Raw genomic sequence first — 20,787 nt, forward strand, 5'->3', positions numbered from 1 at the left:
CCCCGCCCGGGCTGTGTCGAAGTGTCCCTGAGCAAGACACCTAACCCCCAAATTCTCCTGATGCCTTGCCTGGTGCCTTGCATGGCAGCCAATCGCTGTCAGTGTCTGAGTGTGTGTATGAATGGGTGAATGAGAAGCATCGATTGTACAGCGCTTTGGATAAAGGCGCTACATAAATGCCAACCATTTATATATTTTAACATCAAGATGTTAGTGGTAAAATAAAGTAAAACAGTTACAGTATCCCCCACACTCACAGCATTTAAATAAACAAAAGGAGCTTATTCTGAACATCAGCTGGTGTACTTATTTTTGACTTACTTATGACTTTTCTGAGTCATAAATGAAAAGCTTGTGCTGAATACTGCAAAGGCATTTCATCAAACATTCTGGGACAATATTAGTCATCTTAACATACAGTATGTTCTGACTTGCGTAATAAATGACTTATAATAAACCTTAACTGTTGCATTGTGCTCAGAAGTGTGCAGTATATTCTGGTATTACGGGCTGAGTAAAGTTGCGGTGCAGTATGTGGTGCAGATCTAGCTTGACAAACACTGGAGGGATATAATATATGAATGCCAATCACCATTAGGCCGGCTATACCAACGCATCACTCCATTACATTATTGGCATTTGGCAGCTGCTTCTATCCAGAGCGACGTACAGTTGATTAGACTAAGCAGGAGACAATCCTCCCCTGGAGCAATGTAGGGTTAAGGACCTTGCTCAAGGGCCCAACGGCTGTGTGAATCTTATTGTGGCTAGACCGTGGACTTGAGTAAGAGAATGTCGACAATTTAAAGTAGCACTAACCAGCTCCCAGTGAACCCCACTGGAAGTGCTACTGGGGTTGAGCATGACAGATGTGATGTGACACGTGATCTGATGAGTGTGACCTTTCTCTGCTATTCCCATTATCACATAATAAACGAGGTGTCTGCTTTTCTGATACTGTCAATAAAAGTGTTACTCCATAAACACACCCCCCACACGTACACGCACGCACGGACACTAACAAAATACCCAGACATTTTCAGTCTTTTGCATCCTGCATTTTTCAGCCAATTTGAAAATGATGCCTGACGGTGAGTCATGTAAATATGGGGGTACACTGCAGTGCAAGGGCGCTGATTGCCCTTTGACACATCTGCAGGGGCTGCAGTGTTGTAATGAGTTGCTTGCAGTCAGGAGGTTGGCTTTACGCCTTGTCACCTCGGCTGCATTGGAACTCGATTTGTAAAAGTGTCACACCAAGTTCTGGAGATCCGGGTGTGTATAATAGAAGAAAACACGCTTTTGAAGGCACAGGTGCCCGTCACCAAGAAAGACTGATCACTTTTGCCTGAAATAAAACCAAGAAAAAAAATCCGCGCTTTTAGAATGAGCCTGATTGTATTGTTTTTTTTTTGCCCGTTTTTCTTCTCCTTCCTTAAAGTGCTTCTTTCCGTGTTCTCTTTGGTTTAGTGAGCAGTTACCATGACAACAGAGACTGGCCCAGAGTCAGAGGTTAAGAACACAGCTGAAGAGCCCCCCCAGCAGAGGGGGGCCACCCCCGGGGTGCAGGACTCTGCGGCTGACGGCAAGATGGCCAAGCAGGTGGGGCAGGATGACGGCTCTTTCTCCGTCGCGTCTTAATTATTCGATAATGCCAGAGAAGGCGTGACTTACCATGGGGTGTTGTCACTGCTGTAACAAACACTCATGGTAAGTCAGGACTTCAAGTGTATTATTGCAATTATACAACAGCTTTGCCAACATGCTTGGAAAAAAGAAGAAAATTAAAATAATGTTAAAAGTTTATGTTTATGAAATTAGTTTATGATATCTCTTGATACTATGAATCAGCTGTTGTATAATGAATTATAATGCATCATAGTATCATGTGCTGGTTTGAGAGTTACAAAATGTTCTTTCCGCCATATGGAATTATGTACATATTTCAAGGTAATGCATTTTTGAAAATGATTTCATTGTTTATTGCTTGGTATTGTATTCATGTATTGTTCCATGTCCTGTATCCTGTCACACGCAGTAACATGTTGTCTTACTAGCTAAATGCAAGAGTAGTAAAATAAAAGAGTTCAATTCGACAGCAGAGAAAGTAGATTCACTTTTGAAACTTTTCAGAAAAAGAGGGATTTGTCATAGCAGATTGTGACATTCATAAATATGATCTAAAGGCCATCATACTTTTTTATTGACGGAAGTGAAAAAATACTTTTTAATCCTCACCTTTCCCAGGTTCTGCTGAATCTTAATCTATTTTGTATTATTATGCCACCAAAAGAGCGATTTGTGTGTCAGAACACAGTTTTATGTGCCAAAATAGGGATTTGCAGTAATCTGTCTCTGCTATTTTAGAAATATGAAAGCCAGACAGGCAATCTTACATTTGGATGTTTGAGTTCCTGCTAGTCCCTCCATATGCTGACCAGATGCGAGTGTACTCATGTCTGTCTCATAGCAGATGTTTCTGGCTGTAAATTAGTATTTGCATAGATAATTTCTGATGCATTGTGCACCTGCGATTACCATAACCACACTCATCCGGAGATCATTAGACTTTGCACGTATTTGATGACCACAATTCACGAGTGGCTTTCAACTGTCCCTGCTTCTCATTACCGGTGACAGGACCAGGACACCAAACTGCTAGATGACCACGCGAACATGGACGACGTTTCGGACAAAACCACACCCAGCAAGATCCCCAAATCCCCCCAAAAAACGTCCAAACGGCCAAAGACTGTCCCTTTTAAGGTGACACTGCTGGACACCTCGGAGTACGAGGGTGGCATTGAGGTACGTCGTGTGGACTCTTGTTCATAAACAGTGTATTGTCTCAGTGTGGCTGATAATGAGTGTACTGGCAGTGCTACAGTAATTTAGTCGTTCAGTGATTTCAACCTAACAGGCCTTCCCTGTCTTACTTAGCATCTCTTTTCTCGTGTTTTGCTGTGCGGCTGCATCTGTAGCTGGCAGGTTTCCACTGCAGAATCTGTTTCTTTGTTGTTCATCGGTGTTGAGCCGTGGAGTGCAGATAACATTGATAGAAAGGGATTGAGTTAGCTTAAATAGTCTGGGTTTCCTGCCGTGCTCACACTTTCAGGCTTGCCGATGCAGAGGCTTTTCCATTTGCGGCAGAGTAATACACTAGCTTTGTGAAAATAAAGATGAAGGTGAATCAGATTTTGTGAAATTTTCTTCCTCTAGTATGATTCATTGCGTTTCTAAAGAATGTGGCACTGCATATGAAGGCCGACAGCCATTGCAAGCCGACTCATGATGACTGTTGCGACCACATAGTGGAGGTGTGTGTTAAAATGGCAGTCTAGCGTTCTGCGGGGGGAGATGTTACTGGATTCTGGTGCGGTGTTTTTGCACTTGGGAGGCACTGTTCTCAACCCCGCGGCCTCCAACAACAGCTTCACAGAGTAACCTTTGTGATTGGCTTTTTTTCTTCCACTGTCACATGACACGGGATGAGGCCTCAGAGCTCAGGAGGAAAGCCAGTTCCCCTCAGGCAGGTCGCACATCACTGTGCAGAGGCAGGCAGTTACTGTTCTGCTCCAGGCCGCTTTCGTGTTCATCCAAACAATTGGCCGTCGCCTTGCCCTGATTTACTCCTCCCTGCCTGGTCATAGGCTGTGTTCGAAACCCGCGTACACAGCATATGACTCGTACTTTGTTTCAATGAAGATCAGCCAGAAATTTTGTATGAGCAGTATGCTAGTGTGTGGTTTCGAACACAGCCATAGCCCCCTGACCCCCTCTGAATTGCTCTTCCCTCTGACCTGCCATGCCCCGCCCTGCCCCACCCTGCCCCGCTATGCACTGCCCCCTGTGCTGCGCATGGTGGTGATGACGTTTTTAGCCCTCCCCCCCTCTCATTCTCTCTCTCTCTCTCACTCCAAACACTCCTGGCTTCACCATGGCTGACTGCACCCTCTCACGCCCAGCCCTTCACTCAGAGATATACGACAGAGCCACGGTGAAATACCATCTGTGGGGGCAGGACACACCCCTCCCCCTCCCACCTCTGTGAAATATCCCCCAGTGAAAACCGTGGGATGGGAAATCCATACTCCTAATATAAAGCAGAATATGCCCTGTCACAGAGAAAACAGAATGGCCATGTAATGGCTGCAGGGACCAGCCTGCCACAGATACTGTCGTGTGTGTTCCTTGCGTGCACATTTTTGCATATGTACTGTGTACATTCCTCATAATATATCATACAGCTACTGAGCAGAGTTGTCTTTGAAGCCCATGTTATGGCATGACATCGCAGCATACTTAAGTACTGCAATTCAGGTGTCTGTCAACAGCTTAAGGTGTTAGGTGTTGTAGGAATTATTTGGGTGGAGCTGTTAACTGTTTAATATGCAGTGCTTTGTGCTTGTACATCACTCACTGTTTTCCTTTGTTGCTACAAAAGTCACTTTATGCTTGAGTCCACTGTCAAACAATCCATTAGCGCCGTTCTATAAAATTAATCTACAAATAATTTGGAGGAAACGTGACCTCATTTTGGAAAGAGCTCAACCAAACAATTTCCCATGGCTACTTGTGCATAATTGCTGTGTGGTTATAAAAAGCCTATCAGCTCTGCTGCCCCCCCCCCCCCCCCCCACACACACACAGTACAGTTGATGTGTGTAATAACAGCCCTGAGAAAGAGCGAGTGGGACTTTGTGACACTTTCCATGTCAGCAAATGTCACATACGAGGGGTTAATTAGCCTGCTACTGACACTATTGGGTGTCAGCACTCTCCCCCGGGTCTCTTGCCGGAAAAGAGTGCTTTCTGATGTTGTTTCTCTCCTCTCTGTTGACGCTTGGTCATTTACAAGCACAGACGCCTGAGGGCCAGGTCCGGCACGAATAAGGCTCAGCCACACCCGGAACGATAACTATAACGACAACTATAATTATATGTAATTTTTAAAATCGTTCTAACTGAAGCGGATGGCGGAATCCACTCCACAACTATAATGACCACGACAGTGACAAACAATATCTTTGGGACAGCTGCATTAGCAATAAAACCCTGGCTGCCAATCAAATCCAACCAAATTTACAGGGCGCCACGTGCAAAATTGCAGATGACTTAGCCGAGAGACTAATTACAGAACTTTATCATTCAGCAGTGTGCATGCTCACATCGTTGTCGTTGTAGTCACAGTTTTAGTTATTGGTGTGGATGGGCGTTAAGCCTGCCTGTTTGTGCTCAGAGCAGCGTAGTCCCTGTCCGCTACGCGTCCATAAGGGCTGTCCCCGGCATGGCCTGACGTCTCTGTGTCAGTCAGGGTGCTGGTTACCCCAGGACAGCAATTGCTAGTGCTTCCACAGGGAATCTGATTCACCTGCCCACGCAATCTCTCAAAGACCCAAATCTATAAGCTAGATTTCATTTCTCCTGGGTGAGAGATGTGTAAGGAATGTGATTTGCGGCAGTCGGGCCGAAAGTGAAATTGAAGCAACTGGCGTGCGGCAGGGAGGGGAGATGGGGAACGGGACATGTCAGGGTCTCTGTACCCGAAGCTGTCATATCACCGCCGAGGGTATCCATTTCCGTCATTCTCTTTTTTTTGAGGAACATGAACCTTATTCCACAGTAAGGGATTAATGCCGTTCCCCCTCCGTCCCTGTCCAAGAGAGCGGTTTTTATAGGACTGTCGCCGATCAAGGCTGCTTTTTACTGCCGCCGTGATGTATCTGAGGAGCACGCTCCGCCATTTCGGCTCCCGGAACGGGAGAGAAGGAGCGCAGCTTCCCTGTGAACTGGCCTTGAGAAATTCAGGAGCGAAGAAAGGAGATGAAACACACTACTTCTGTTTCCCTGGCAACAGCTGCTCCGTCTCCCTTGTCGCCTCGGAAACCAGCCTACTTGGAAGACAGGCGTTTCGCTGCTTAGACACCGTCTGCTCAGAGGGGTGTAGACTCAAGTCATTGACTCTACCTGGCTTTTGTGCCTTGCTGAGAGCCACACCCTTTTTTATGCCTATTTTGTCCATTTCCTTGTCGGTTTTTCTTAACATTTTATGAGAATTCATTAGAATTTATATGGTAAAGTTACATTGACACATTTCTGATGACTGCTTCTGTGTGAATCAGCAAGAATTTGCATACTATTTTTGCCTAAGTATATGCTGTTACAGTAATACTGATATTTGGCGCCATTTGTGAAGGGAATTGAGTAGTCACTCTAACATAATGGATTCCTTTCCCACCCATCCGTATGTAATCTAAAAGCTTTCTTGGTCATTAGTTGTAGTATGGAATGGAACAATTCCACCGTGGTATACCTCTGAAGGCTAGATGGGAATAATTTGATGAAGCCAACACGTTTTCAGAAGTTTGATCTACATGCATATTTATAGCCTTTTTTACGCACCTTCCTTTTACGTTGATTTATTCTGTCTATCATTGTGTCAAAATTCTCATCCTTCAATGTTAGCTTGTAGTTTTAGGCTAACAACTTGTTCCTACCATGTCACTGAAGTATTTTATTTTACCTTAACACTTAACTTGAGAAGAAGTGATCCTGACATTTATTTCCTGACATTGTATATTACATCTGAATTGTAATTTAGAGGTGCTTTGATTCCTTTGTTTTATGAGAATGTCTGAAAAGTTTTATAACTTACTGTCCAGCTTGTCTCCCTACTGTTTTTAATGCCATTTCAATGGATATCACATCTTCACATCTTATTACAAAAGATGTTCAAAGTATGTTCAAATGCCCTGCTAATTTTCATCTGGACAGTCAAGATATTGCTATTTTCTTTTGTGAAATGTATGTGTGATACATTGCAAAATGGTGGAAGTCATTTGTCCCCCGTGTCTACTTGTGTATTTCCACAGAAACATTCTCGAGGGCAGACTCTCCTGGACATGGTGTGTGAACACCTCAACCTGCTGGAGAAGGACTACTTTGGCCTGACATTCTGTGATGCGGACAGCCAGAAGGTCATCCACTCCCCCCTTATCTATCCCCCCCCCCCCCCCGCCTTCTCGTTCTCTCTCCCCCCCTCTCCCTTTCTCTCTCTCTCTATCTCTGAGGGCAACATATTAGAGTTCTGATTCCAGTCATTACACTCAGTTCCTTTGTGAGCTTTTGGTTGAATCAGCTTTTTAATTTTCTAGGTAATTTGTTATGAATTTAATTTGTCAGTCAAGGAACTGCTTGCTTGCAAATTATTTGCATGTGACATGGCTCTGTGGGCAATGAAATTGGAAAATAAATTGACGCCAACACAAAGGTTTTGTTATTAGTCGGTTCCTTTCTTTTTATTCATTGGGGATGTTCTCTTCGGTCTCCTTAACCCTTACGTTATAGCAGGGGGAGTGATAGTTGTGGTAATTATACTGCTGAATGGAATTTTCCCTTGAGAAAGCAATTATGCACAGTTTGTATGAAGGAGCTTTGAGGTAGTGATATCTAGCGCAGGTTTACCTTCCTGCCCTTGTTGTTGATGAAGAAGTAGCTATCAAGTGACCACAGCAATGTGACCCCCACGTTGAGGAACCAGTGGTTTATGCACCTCATCACATGCTGCCTATCTTCTGGGTGGTCTTTGCCCTCCTGCCCACCTCCCTCTTTCTGTATCACTGATCTTCATTTCTGGTCCCGGAGAGCCACAGAGTGTGCTGGCTTTTGTTGTTTCTCAGCACAGTTAACTCACCTCGCCTGGATACTTGTGTCTGGATCGGTTGCTGATATTAAGGCGAAAACAAAAACCAGTACGCCCTGCGGCTCACCAGGACCAGGAATGAAGTACACTGGTCTATATTGTGTCCGCACTTGGCTGAGGAGAAATGGTGTGCATGTTGATCTTCTAAACTGAAAGTGCACTAATGTGCTGGCAGCTAGGTGTGCTGTTCTTTCACTACAGCCCGCACCTAACATGCCACTGAACGCCTGGTGATTTCCTATAGTACAGAGAGGGGCTGCTGTTCATTGAGATGGATGTAGCGTTTGAAAGGGTGAATAATACCGCAGTCTCTCGCACCAACACTGTTCCTGGAGATCTACCGTGCTGAAGGTTTTCACTCCAATCCTAAATTGGCACACCTAATTACCATCTCAGTCAGATCTGAAGCTGTTGAATGAGGCACGCTTTGTTAGGGTTGGAGCACTTTGTTACGGTTGGAGTGAAAACCTAAATGACGGTAGATCTCCAGGAACAGGGTAAGTGATGACTGCTCTAGGAGCACACAAAGTTTAATTCAGGTCAGTTCAATTTTATTTGTATAGCGCTTCTCGCAGGAGATACTTCATAGAGTAACAGAAGGGAGAAAGGGGAGACACCAGACCTGAACCCCCAAATAGCACATAAGGTTAAATAGAACCTCAAATGGTGGTGAGAAAAAGTCCTGTTGGGAGGAATCTCGGGAGGAACCGGAGAGATGCTGGAGAGCCAGGTCTCACTGGGACTTGGTGAAATGTCCCCAGTGAGAGGCTCTGATCCTGGTCATCACAGTTGAGTGCACCCTCCGGGGCTCTCCCTGACCTCCAGCGAAGTGGGCGTAATTGAAATATGATTTCAGGTTCTCCCTCCTGGACTGAAGATGTTATTTCAAGTCCATTTGGGGAAACATTTATTTCATTACAGCCTTTTGAGCTGTGATGGAGCTGCAGCTGCTGGCTGGAGGGAGATCCGTATGTGCGGATTCTGATGGGCCACTGTACCGGAAGTTGCTCTTTAAAGGGGAACGGTCCTTGTTATAACGTGTCTCGTGCAAAGGGATCCGGAGTTTCATGGCACCCTGAATCCACAGAGGAAAAGCTTTCAGATAACGAGGTGCCCTTTGACCTAGCAGGATATCAAGTGAATTGAGTCAGCTAATGAACCGACACAGCTCATTAATTTCTCGAGTGGGCTGATTAGGCAGCGGAAGAACCTAACCCCTTACTCAGGCTGCGGGTGATTTAGCATGAATTGACAGAGCCCTGTTCAGGTGGGTATGGGCAGTTTTAACCATACTGCTTTCTGCCACCATACCTCTCATATCTCTACGGTTTTCACACCCCTGATTACACACCAGTGGCTCTGATCCCGGCTGCCAAAAAGACTTTTAGCGCAAATGAGCAGTTGGGTCATGCCCATTAGATTAAGCACGGGGAAGTCACTGCTAGTCAGAGTACTGTAATGGGCGACATTGGCTGAGGTGGTAAGAGCAGTCGTCTGGCAGTAGGAGGGTTGCCGGTTCGATCCCGCCCTGGGTGTGTCGAAGTGTCCCTGAGCAAGAAACCTAACCCCCAGTGTAGTGGCACTCCGTTCGCCTTTTCCTTTCCTCAAATGTACCACTTGTTGGAGTCGGTCTAACAAACAGTATTCGCCACGCGAACGACGGGACAAGATAACTTTCCTTTTTATATGTTTAAATAGAAAACACAAATTATAATGTCAAGCGTACGGTCAAAAAACTGTGTTGCTTCCAATGGCATCTGACTCAAAAACTAACCAAAGTTATGATTACGTATTTATACAATCGGAAGTACAAAAAATATAGACATGTTTTTATCATTTATACATTACTAAATTATGCATTCTAGACTAATATATACCTTATGCACATTAATGAAATTATCATTAGCAAATAATAATAGTTTTTAGTTAAATTATTATTAATCAACCTTTTCCTCATTGGCTCTTACACCCAAAATGCTCCTGATGAGCTGGTTGTTGCCTTGCATGGCAGCCGATCGCCATTGGTGTGTGAATGGGTGAATGAGAAACATCAATTGTACAGCGCTTTGGGTAAATGGCAACCATTTACCATTTAGTGTTTGGATAGTTAACTTTGGTGACTTTTGCTCTGTTTGTTTGTTTGTTCAAAAAAAAAAAAAAAAAAAAAAAAAAAATGGCCCTTGTCCTTATCTTTGCTGTACAGGTAGCAGTTGAAATTGTACTTACCTCTAGGGTCTTTCAGCGAACTTATCCCTGGTTATGGGTATGCACTTTGTTGTACGTCGCTCTGGATAAGAGCGTCTGCCAAATGCCAATAATGTAATGTAATGTAGTGGTATGGTATAATTTCTGTGGCATTTTTTTGCTGTTGTTCATTGTCAGAGATTAGGCTATGATCTCTTGTTGATAATATGTGGCACAAGGGTGTGGGAAGGTCGGGGGAGGATCCTTAAGACTTTTTACAGTTTAGAATCGCAGCCGGAGAGCGTATGCTTACTTCCGCATTCATCCCCTGAAGCTGACTATCTCTGAAGACTCAGTTATGCCTTTTCTTTCCTTTCAGCCAGATGGTGAAGTCTATCACTGGAAAATAATTTCAGCAATTAGAGGCACTGTGTGAGTCTGATGCGGAGTGTGAAATGTGACATTTTGATTCCGCCCCATTGTGAATTCTCACTCTTGTCTTTCAGAATTGGCTGGACCCCTCCAAGGAGATCAAAAAACAGATGCGCAGTGAGTGTGCCCCCCTTGAAACACACACGCATGCAAATGCACACACTCTCGCACGCACACGTACACACACTCGCACACACACACGCACACACACACACACACAAAAAGCATATAGAAATATCAAATATAGGATTGTACTGTATGTTACAAAGTATTGCATTGGTTGAAATAGAAAGTATCTGAGACCCAATATGCTGGTGTTGATTCTTCTTGACAGAAATACAATAATAATAATATCTGAGAAATCTCTATCTCAACCTGCGAAAGTCACTTTTTCTCTTTGCCGGGGGATATGGCTATTTTTAGGGTATGTTTTATTCTGTAGTTGTGCACTGTTTAATAGGCAGTCCCTTGCGAAAAGAGAGGCTAAATGGAGGTGACTCATGACTCATGATGAAGCCTTTCACTCTCAGCGACCTTGAGTCTCGCACATTGACACAGGAGAAATCTGTGGGGACACATGAATCCAAAAGAAGACACTTTTACTGCACCTTTGGTCAGCAGGCCGCATACCCGGCGTGTCACATCTCATCTCTCCGTCTCTTTCAGCTGCCGCGTGGCACTTCGCCTTCGCCGTCAAGTTCTACCCGCCCGACCCCTCCCAGCTCACTGAGGACATCACCAGGTAGAGCCAGAGGGGTCCGGACCTAAAATTATCTCCCTCTGACCGAGAACTCCCGTGGTGCTCCAGCCCGTTTTCACCTCTGTCTGACACCCACAGCAGTCCGCCATGCCTCTTAACACACAGGAAGCATGTCTAAAGCTAAAGGTCCATAAGTATTTGGACAGTGACCCAATTTTACACAATGCACTCGACATGGATGGGCGTACCCTCAAGTTGACAGTCTACAGCAGGGTTCATCGAATCACGGCCCTCGAGGTTCGAGGACTGCTGGTTTTCCACTTTCCCTTTACCTCGGAGTCAGTCTGGCCAATTGAAAGAAGTAATTGTTCAGCTAATTACCTGGGAGAAAAGAAAACCAGGGTCAGATTTGGATTTGAAGTCCAGATTTGATGATGGCTGGTCTACACTTTACTTTGAGAGTATTTACATCCATACAGAGTGAACCTTGTGTAGGAGTTACAGCCCTTTACATTTGTGTAACTGTCCATTTATATTGCATTGCATACAGACATCACTGTATATCAGTCATATACTGTATGCAATGCAGTATAAAGTATTTAATAAATTACAATGATCATAATGCTACCAAGATTATATAGGATTTTATATGAAAATCAAACATTGATGAAATGTAGAAACATGAAATGTATTATTTTGCCAAAGATCCCTAGAGGACTGTAATGGACCCCTGGAGCGTCCAGGCTCCAGTTTGGGAACCCCTGGTGTTTCCTGCAGCTTTCCAAAATAACACCTCTCTCCCCTGCCTTACTGTACACCCCTCACCCCCCAGCCCACTCTGCCTTCCTCGTATCTTCAAAAATAATCTTGGCTGCTCTCTCCTGTCACCCTTTCTGCACACAAGCCTGTTTACTGGCATCTTCTGGCAGTAACCTACTGAGCACTCAGTCAGAATAAAAAATACTTTATCGATCCCCTGTAGGGAATTAATCTCACCCCTGGCCACAGAGAGAGGTACAAAACAATGAAACCGTTATTAATAGAGACATATCAGAAAAAAACAAATGCACTGACGTCTGAACGCTGCAGGTCACAAGGCTTCTGTTTTCAGGGTTCAGTTCGCATTAGAGCGCGTCTTCCGGAGACTTCCGTGTGTGAGCTAACCCTCCCCGTGGCAGGTACTACCTGTGTCTGCAGCTGAGGGACGACATCCTGTCGGGCCGCCTGCCCTGCTCCTTCGTCACGCACGCGCTCCTGGGCTCCTACGCCGTGCAGGCCGAGCTGGGCGACTACGATCACGACGAGCACGGGGCCGACTACGTCAGCGACTTCCGCTTCGCCCCCAACCAGACACGCGAGCTGGAGGAGAGGGTGATGGAGCTGCACCGCAACTACAGGTACCTGTGACCCCCCCCCTCCAACCCCCACCGCAACTACAGGTACATGTGACCTCCCCCCTCCAACCCCCACCGCAACTACAGGTACATGTGACCCCCCCCTCCAACCCCCACCGCAACTACAGGTACATGTGACCCCCCCCTCCAACCCCCACCGCAACTACAGGTAAATGTGACCCCCCTCCAACCCCCACCGCAACTACAGGTAAATGTGACCCCCCCCTCCAACCCCCACCACAACTGCAGGTAAATGTCACCCCCCCGCCAACCCCCACCGCAACTACAGGTAAATGCGACCCCCCTCCAACCCCCACCGCAACTACAGGTAAACGTGACCCCCCTCCAACCCCCACCGCAACTACAGGTAAATGTCACCCCCCCCCTCCAACCCCCACCGCAACTACAGGTAAATGTCACCCCCCCCCCATCCAACCCCCACTGCAACTACAGGTTAATCTGTTTCTCCACACCACCGCAACTACATGTAAATGTGTTACCTGCCCCCAACCCCCACCGCAACTACAGGTAAATACAAGTAAATATGTCTTACCTCCAACCCCCTCCTCCCATAACTATAGGTAAATCTTTCATCCCTGTTAGGTGTTCAGTCTGTTAGGTGTTAGGCTGTTAGGTCTTTGTTTTGATGACATGGCACGCGTATGTTCACAAATGCTGCTGCAGTGTCCTGGAATCTGTCATGGCTGCTCACACGGAGCTAGTGCTGAACTGAGTGCTGGCCCTGTTTCAATCAGAGGCTGCGTTAGCCACGGTGTTTTCCCCAGCAGGGCGGGGTTCACTCGACAGGCATGCAGTCCAGTTCTCTCAGAGCAGGCTGAGACACCTGCTGTGTCGGGCAGTAGCCAGCAGCATTATTAGACGGTGGAGAATGCTGCACTAATAATGGCGGTTCTTTGTTGTCCCTGCCCAGGGGAATGACTCCTGCAGAAGCAGAAATTAACTTCCTGGAGAATGCCAAGAAGCTGTCCATGTACGGGGTGGACCTCCACCACGCCAAGGTATGCTCAAGGACGTGTTCAGTACCTATATGTGTGTGTGTGTGTGTGTGTGTATGTGTGTGTTCTGCTGAAAAAAAACTCACCTCAAGTTTTGAAACAGTTTTGACATGGTTTAGCTGGTTGACCAGTTCAGACCAGCTCCCAGCTTGATACGGTTTGGCCAGCTCGAGGTATGTTTTGAAACAGCTGGTAGCCGTCAACCAGCTCAGATAAGTTGATACTGGTTGACCAGCCCATATCCAGCTAGACCAGCTTATGACCTGCTTCACCAGCTAAATTCTCAAGCTGGCATAGCTGGATTTTACTGCAGGGTGTATGTGTGTGTGTGTGTTATATGACAATCAAGGCCCACTAATGTTTATTTGTGCCTCCTCTCCTCTCCTCTCCTCTCCGTTCCCCTGACGGCGCTTGTCTGAGACAGGACTCTGAAGGGATCGACATCATGCTGGGAGTGTGTGCCAACGGGCTGCTCATATACCGGGATCGCCTGCGGATCAACCGCTTTGCCTGGCCCAAAATCCTCAAAATCTCCTACAAGAGGAGCAACTTCTACATCAAGATCCGTCCAGGAGAGGTAAGTGCTGGACGAGACAGCATCTGATTGCAGAACTGTGCCACAGGAACACAGTGTTCTCCTCTCTACTGTACTGCACATCCATCAGAACAAGTCTTACGTAGTATTTCTGTACTTCTAGCGTGAACAGCATTTGAAGGCCCTTGCTCAGAGCTATGAACTGCTGCACACGCACACGTTGCTGAGTCTGGAGAGATGGAGTTACAGAAGTGGGGTAGAGAGGGGAAGTTTAGAGATGAAATGCTTATGAAGGGGGTTGAATGGGAACTGGAAGTCCACAGTTTGATGCTGACCCTTATAAATGGCGGTTGGTTGGGGACTGGTGCTTTTGAGAGCTGTAACTGTAGGGGTTGAATGCCGGAGGCTGGCGCTGGATGAAGCTGATTCGGTTTGGGCGGGGGCGGGGGTCGGGGATGTGGTGTGCTGGGAAAGGAGCCACTTCTTCAGTTCCGCAAAGCCACTGGTCAGCACAGCGTGCTCAGTTCCTGTGCCGCTGGCCCTGTTATTGTGCCTCAGCGAGACGCAGGAACTCACAGTGCGCCTGTGAACGGGAGAATAAAGAGGGCCTTGAGCGCAGTGCAGCTGTCAGAACACGCCGTACACACGGATAAAAGTATAAACATCGACGCGCAGAAGCGTCTCGCTTTCGTTTGTCTTCTGAGCTGTAAAATGGGATTTTTTTTCACACATCCCCGGAGTCTGTCCGGCAGCCATATCACTGGGATTTATGCGACTGAAAAACATATTAGCACAAATTAAGTCTCATAGCAAGCAGACTGTTTTATTATTGATTGTTGTGGAGTCAATGGAGTCAACCATTTGCAAGCTCATTTGTAAGACTATCTGCACAATAAGTCTGAGGGTATGAAGTTGGCCACTTGAGCTACTGAAGTATAAAGCATGCAAACAAATGAATGGTGGGCAGATTCACTTGATGAGTCTACTGGGGTAATTTTTATTTTTGTAGGGAGCTGTTTAGCATTTTATTGTTTCATACAGTTTTCCTGTAATTTTTTTAAATTCAGACAATGTTGTCATTTAAAATAATGGTTTAGTCTCACTTATTACTGGCAAGTGCGCTATTGTCTTCATATTTAAAGTGACACATCACATGAGTGGTACAGTAGACCATTCATTACTGTGTCAGAGATTTTATGCACGGTTTAATATTAACATATTGATCAGGACAGTCACAAACTGCTGTTTCACTAAACCTGAAAGTGTTCATCAGCATGTGGATGTTGATGTCAGATTTTTGTTTTTTGGCCAATGAAAAGAAGTAAAATAATCTTGCCAGTAAACTGTGGAAAGAATGTCCATTTTATAGTGAGAATTTTGAAGAAGTTTAATTTTAGCTTGTTTTTCTTGGCTTGTTACATTTCAAATACCCGTGCAGGCATTTGAGGTTTTACTACACAATGTTTGACATTGGGCCAGTTTCACAGACACAGATTAAGCTCAGTCTTAGATGAAAATTAGTTTTGTATGGAGAATCACCATTCAAAATTGAATTTAGTCTAGGACTAAGCTTAATCTCTGTTTGCAAAACTGGCCTTTTATCTCTTTACCCTTGTCTTAAACACAGAAAGCACTGTTCCCACTGTTGGAATTCTGCTGATTCATTTAGCCTAAATTTAACTACTGACACTAAGCTAGCCAGTGGAGGATGGGCTCCCCCTCTATCGCTGGGTTTTTCCCATGTTTTATTCTCATGTTTTATTCCCATCAGGGAGTTGTTTCTCACCGCTGTATGAGTGGTTTGAGAGTTTTACTTTAGCTCAGTTCCAGTTTTTAGGGGGTTCAGGCCCAGTATTTTCCACTCTTCCCATGTCCCGTATTGTGAGAGTGCTTCTATAAAAAAACTATACAAACACTGTAAAAATGAATTACCCCCCCCCCCTACTCTCTCTGGGCAGTATGAGCAGTTTGAGAGTACCATCGGCTTCAAGCTACCCAACCACCGAGCCGCGAAGAGGCTGTGGAAGGTCTGCATTGAGCACCACACCTTCTTCAGGTAGGCCGTGCATCTGTCTTCATCAACACACAGATCCCCACTATCCCCTTCCTACAGAGCACATCCCTCAGACTGCATAGCGCACTGCTGCGTCATCTCGCATACGCCATAATGCTCCTGTACGTATCACTGCGCACAGCACACTTCACCCAGTAGCTTTTGGGAACGCTTAGGGAATGTTATGGGAAAACTGAGTTTCTTTGATCAGGGTTTTTCACTGGCTTTAAAGGCTTATTTCTCCGCTATCTGTGTTTTGTTTTCCGATTGCCACCTGCTTTTGGGGCCGTTGGGGGCCCTCCTCCTGTTTTGGTACAGCTTATTTTTAACACTTGACTTGATTGTGTTTCACGCCTGCTGGTGGGGAATAGTTCAGTGTTCAGGCACTGTGTTGACTTTGATGTTTTTATTTGACCGATTAGTTCTGATAATGCGTGAAGATGTACTTGCTGTTGTTTTTGAATTATCAGCTCAATCAAAGATGTAGAGTCTTATCATTGTGCTGTTTGATTTTAACTTAGAATTGTCTTTTGTTGCTGCCATCTTGGCCAGGTCTGGAAAGTGAGTTATTGGTAAAAAGAAATATATATATATATGGAGTGCAATATGTTTCCCAAGGTTTGATCAGTCACCTCCTCCCTCCACACCTCCCCACCTCCCCCAGGCTGGTGTCTCCAGAACCTCCTCCTAAAGGCTTTTTGGTGATGGGCTCCAAGTTCCGCTACAGCGGTCGTACGCAAGCCCAGACCCGGCAAGCTAGCGCTCTGATTGATCGCCCCGCGCCGCATTTCGAGCGCTCCGCCAGCAAGAGGTACCTGCTGTCCCGCAGCCTGGATGGAGGTGGGTACCCCTGAAGCTCTCGCCACACCCCCTCCTCTCTCCCTGACTCTTTCCACACTACTGCTGGACTAAACCCCCCTGGCCATGCGTCCTTAGCAATGGGAGCTGTTTTCAGGCATGCACGGCCCTGTTTCTGCTGCGTTGCATTCGTAATTGTCAGTCAATACATGAACCTATCAAATTGAATTTGATGCAGATCACCTCTAACAAAAGCATGTCCAATTATATTAACTAAAATGTGAATTAGGTACACAGTGCACCATACATATGGCTAGCTTCACAGACACAGATTAAGCCTGGTCCTAGACTAAATTAAAATGTCAATTTGAGTAGAGTAGATTCTCTATTTGTAAAACCAGCCCTTTTTTCTTTAAATCTATCATAACAAAAGCTTGAAATGTTAACATATCCTGAAGTGAAGATAGAGAGCAAACAGTGGGCATCGTGAGCGTAGATGTTTTTGTCTGACGACATCGGGCTTTTCTTCCTCCTGCTCCTGCTGCCCTATAGCGCCTCCCCTTGGTGTGCGGTTCCCTGCATCCCTTGCCCCGCCCCTGTCCCGCCCTGGCCTATCCCCTGCTCTTCCTCTCACGTTTCTGACCAGCAGAATTGTCCCGCTCAGCCTCTGTCCTCGGCGAGAACCAGGACGGCCTATCCCAGCGCAGCAGCAGCGAACGGCAGCCCCGCCCCTCCGGGGACGAGGAGGGTGACATGCTGGACCAGACCTTCATCCAAGACCAGGACGGGATCCAGGACGAGAACCAGGAGGGCCCCATCACTCCCACCAAGAAGAGGGAACTGAAGGTAGAGTGTGCACGGTTCCTGTTTGAGGTGCTGCCGTTCGATCAGTGCTCTGCCCCTTTACAGAACCCTGCTGTAAAATCCGGCTATGCCAGTTTGGCCAGTTTGAAAATTGAGCTGGTTATGCTGGTCACAAGCTGATCTAGCTGGGTATGAGCTGGTTAACCAGCTAGTGCTGGTAGCTTGTCTGAGCTGGTAGCTGGTCAACCAGTCAACCAGTTGCCAGCTGTTTCAAAACATAGCTTGAGCTGGTCAAAACATGTCAAGATGTTGAGCTGATCTGAACTGGTCAAACAGCTAAACCATGTCAAACTGGGAGCTGGCCTGAACAAGCTACCAGCTGCTTCAAAGTCTGGCTTGAGCTGTTCGGCTTGACAGCAGGGAAGCCATTTCTGTAAAGGACGTGACATTTTTTGAGTGTCACTGAGAGCTCCGTGATAGAGCTCTTCTTGCTTCAGCTAGTGAGAGGAATAGGTCTCGGCCTGCTGTCTCTCACGCTGTGAATACTGCTCGTTTGAGCAGATCTGCCACTTCACTGTGTTTCCCATGGGGATCGATCTAATGAGAGTTACCACTCGCCTGAAATCCAGCCGGGTTGACATGTTCTTCACGCCTGCATTTTTCCCTCTTTCTCTTTACTTTTAACTGGATGTCAGAGTGAAGAGCTGCCAACTGATGGGGTCAAACAGGAGGTACTTCCTGTCTCGGAAAATACTATTTCCTGTCTGTGCCTGCCCTACTTCCTGTTTCTGTGGACCGCTGTTTGTCCTCTATACCCACGATCCCTCCTTTGATATCCCTGGATATCCATCTTCAGAAATCACTGAAGAACAGCCCAAATTGTTGCCCTTGAACTGTATTTGTATTCTTGCAGTACAGTTATTGTGCTTTTTTGTCGTTTGCATGGTTTTTGGAAGAAACAAACACCTCAGTTTTCTGTCTCTTCCAAACCTTTGTCATATCCATTGAGATAATTGCATTGGTGTTTGTTGTCTAAAGAAAGTTTGTAGCACCTTCAGATGAAGCAGCCAATGTCAATGTCATACCTCATCTATATAATAGTAATCCAAACTGATGATAAATTCCTATTGAAGCTGTACGCTATGATTATGAAAATTTTTTGTTTTACTGCTAGTTCCCTGCTCAGCTAGCTTGCCTTTGCATTTCAACAGAAAAATAGCAGTGTAGTACATAGTTTCGGGAACTTGGCTTATAACTCAGGTTCCAGTTCCAGATTCAGTTACTGGTTGGGGCACTGCTGTTATAGCCTTGAGCGAGATACTGAGATTGCTTCAGGACACGTCCAACTGTATAAAGGAGCAGTCTTTTTTAAGCACATGTAAGCAGTGGGGAAGTGTGTCTGCTCGGTGTAAGTCAGGTGCCGAAGACTGTGGGGAGGATAGCAAGATGTGGATAATCAACCACTCTCTTCCTGTCTGGAATGCCAGTGACAGTCTTCGTTAATTTACATTTCACTTTGACACACAAATAATTAATGATGTTGCAATCTTTTTATGTAAGAAGAAGATTTAGGATAAAAGTAAAATCCCCCATCCATTTAGATACACATATTTCTCAAATACAATAAATCACATTTGATATAATTAATAACAAGGATTGTCTGAAATTAATTCAGTCACTTGACATTGTGAAATTCATGCCGCAAGACCAAATCCGATCCATAAATAAACTAATCTGCAAGCTGAAGGAAAAGGGATAAATGAACACACATTGGGCTACAAAAGAAAAAAGTTGGGATTGATGCCAAAACGGCTTTGGCATTACAACGAGTAGATACATGCTTGATGAATGTGTAGTAGGTGCCTGCAGGTGCGGCCCCACTCTAGATTCTGAAATATTGACAGTCCAATCACTCACTGCATGTCTTAGATACTGACCCCACTGTTTACTCTTTAGACCAGGGAGGTCCAATCTTATCCCATAAGGGCCGGTGTGGGGGCGGGTTTTTGTCTTAGACCAGCACTAAGACACCTGATTGTACTTACCAAGGTCTTGATTGAAGATTGAAGATTAGTTAATCAGTTAAATCGGGTGTCGTAGTGATGGGCAAAAAAACAAACAAACAAAACAAAACAAAAAACTACACTGAAAAACAGTCTGTTACAGTAGATTTAATTAAAATAAATGATATATTTTTATTACCTCTCAAGGAGTAAATATTCGCTTGTTTTAAGTTACTGGTTGCTTGACGTTCTTACCTCATTGGACAGAATCAGACAAGATTGGACACCCATCTTGGAAAGTGACCATTATCACAAGCTTTGACCTGGGGCCTGTTCCACAAAGCAGGATTACTGTGTTACACAGATGACTGCAGGAAGTAAAACCTGGAAGAACTCTTTCTACTTCAGGCCATGTTCCAGATTTGGGTCCATGGGTCCAGGTTTTACTTTGTGCAGCTATCCGGCTAACTCAGTAATCCTGCGTTATGGAACAGACGACTTGTTCTATTAAAGGAGGAATAGCAGAGCTATATGGGTATTGGTCAACACTGAGAAAGTCACAACCAAAACTTAAGAAGACATATTCTTAAATTTGTTTTATAAGCCCGATGGATGTTTTCATGGAACCTGTCATCCTAAGTGATATTACCGCAGGCTAAGAGATTGAGCTGCCAGTGAAATGTTGTTTTCTCTTTTTTGGGATGAAATGAGGAGCAGATGCACTGTTCCCACTCTGATAGAGGTGACAGTTAGGAATTGATTCTCCTGAGGGGAAGTGCTTGGCTGTCATTGGCGTTCTTCGCTGTAGCCGTGTAAAAGCATCTCTAGATCATCCAGATTTCTCCTCTTCGCTGTCTCCATTTCCCTGAAGCAGATGCAAATCTAACCCAGACTAACTCATGACCCCTCTCTCCCGTTCACCACTGAGCCTAGCCCTGCTGCTAATGTGCATGACTTCTACTAACCCGCCTTTTCTCTTTAACCCCTTGCTGGCAGAGGGAGGATACTGAGTCACCAATTGACTCTAAACAGGAGGTATCTTGTACCTAGTGACCGGTGTTTGTTTGTCTGTCTACAGTGTCCTTCTGTCAGTGTTGAGAAGTCTTTCTATATATAGAACTATACAACAGTTATTTGTATATTGTATAGTAGTATAATAAAAAGCA

The 20,787-nt window shown here is 45.5% G+C and overlaps 1 protein-coding gene across 10 annotated transcripts in view; it reads left to right on the top strand.

Moving 5' to 3' along the window:
* The window catches only part of si:dkey-178k16.1 (band 4.1-like protein 1), a 79,514-nt gene that overhangs the window by 40,334 nt on the left and 18,393 nt on the right, over positions 1-20,787 (top strand). For 5 of the 10 annotated variants that reach the window (XM_061218559.1, XM_061218566.1, XM_061218564.1 and 2 more), the window contains exons 2-14: positions 1,471-1,602; positions 2,641-2,808; positions 6,873-6,977; positions 10,393-10,435; positions 10,985-11,060; positions 12,197-12,415; positions 13,344-13,431; positions 13,853-14,005; positions 15,922-16,019; positions 16,681-16,856; positions 17,464-17,660; positions 18,314-18,349; positions 20,618-20,656. In XM_061218559.1, coding sequence (XP_061074543.1) covers positions 1,483-1,602; positions 2,641-2,808; positions 6,873-6,977; positions 10,393-10,435; positions 10,985-11,060; positions 12,197-12,415; positions 13,344-13,431; positions 13,853-14,005; positions 15,922-16,019; positions 16,681-16,856; positions 17,464-17,660; positions 18,314-18,349; positions 20,618-20,656 — 1,518 coding nt within the window. In that variant the 5' untranslated portion in view covers positions 1,471-1,482. The remainder of the gene's footprint in view (positions 1-1,470; positions 1,603-2,640; positions 2,809-6,872; positions 6,978-10,392; positions 10,436-10,984; positions 11,061-12,196; positions 12,416-13,343; positions 13,432-13,852; positions 14,006-15,921; positions 16,020-16,680; positions 16,857-17,463; positions 17,661-18,313; positions 18,350-20,617; positions 20,657-20,787) is intronic. The other 5 variants (XM_061218563.1, XM_061218565.1, XM_061218561.1 and 2 more) reach the window with 4 other exon arrangements.

Source organism: Conger conger, chromosome 14, assembly GCF_963514075.1.
Source record: "Conger conger chromosome 14, fConCon1.1, whole genome shotgun sequence".
Lineage (NCBI taxonomy): Eukaryota > Metazoa > Chordata > Actinopteri > Anguilliformes > Congridae > Conger > Conger conger.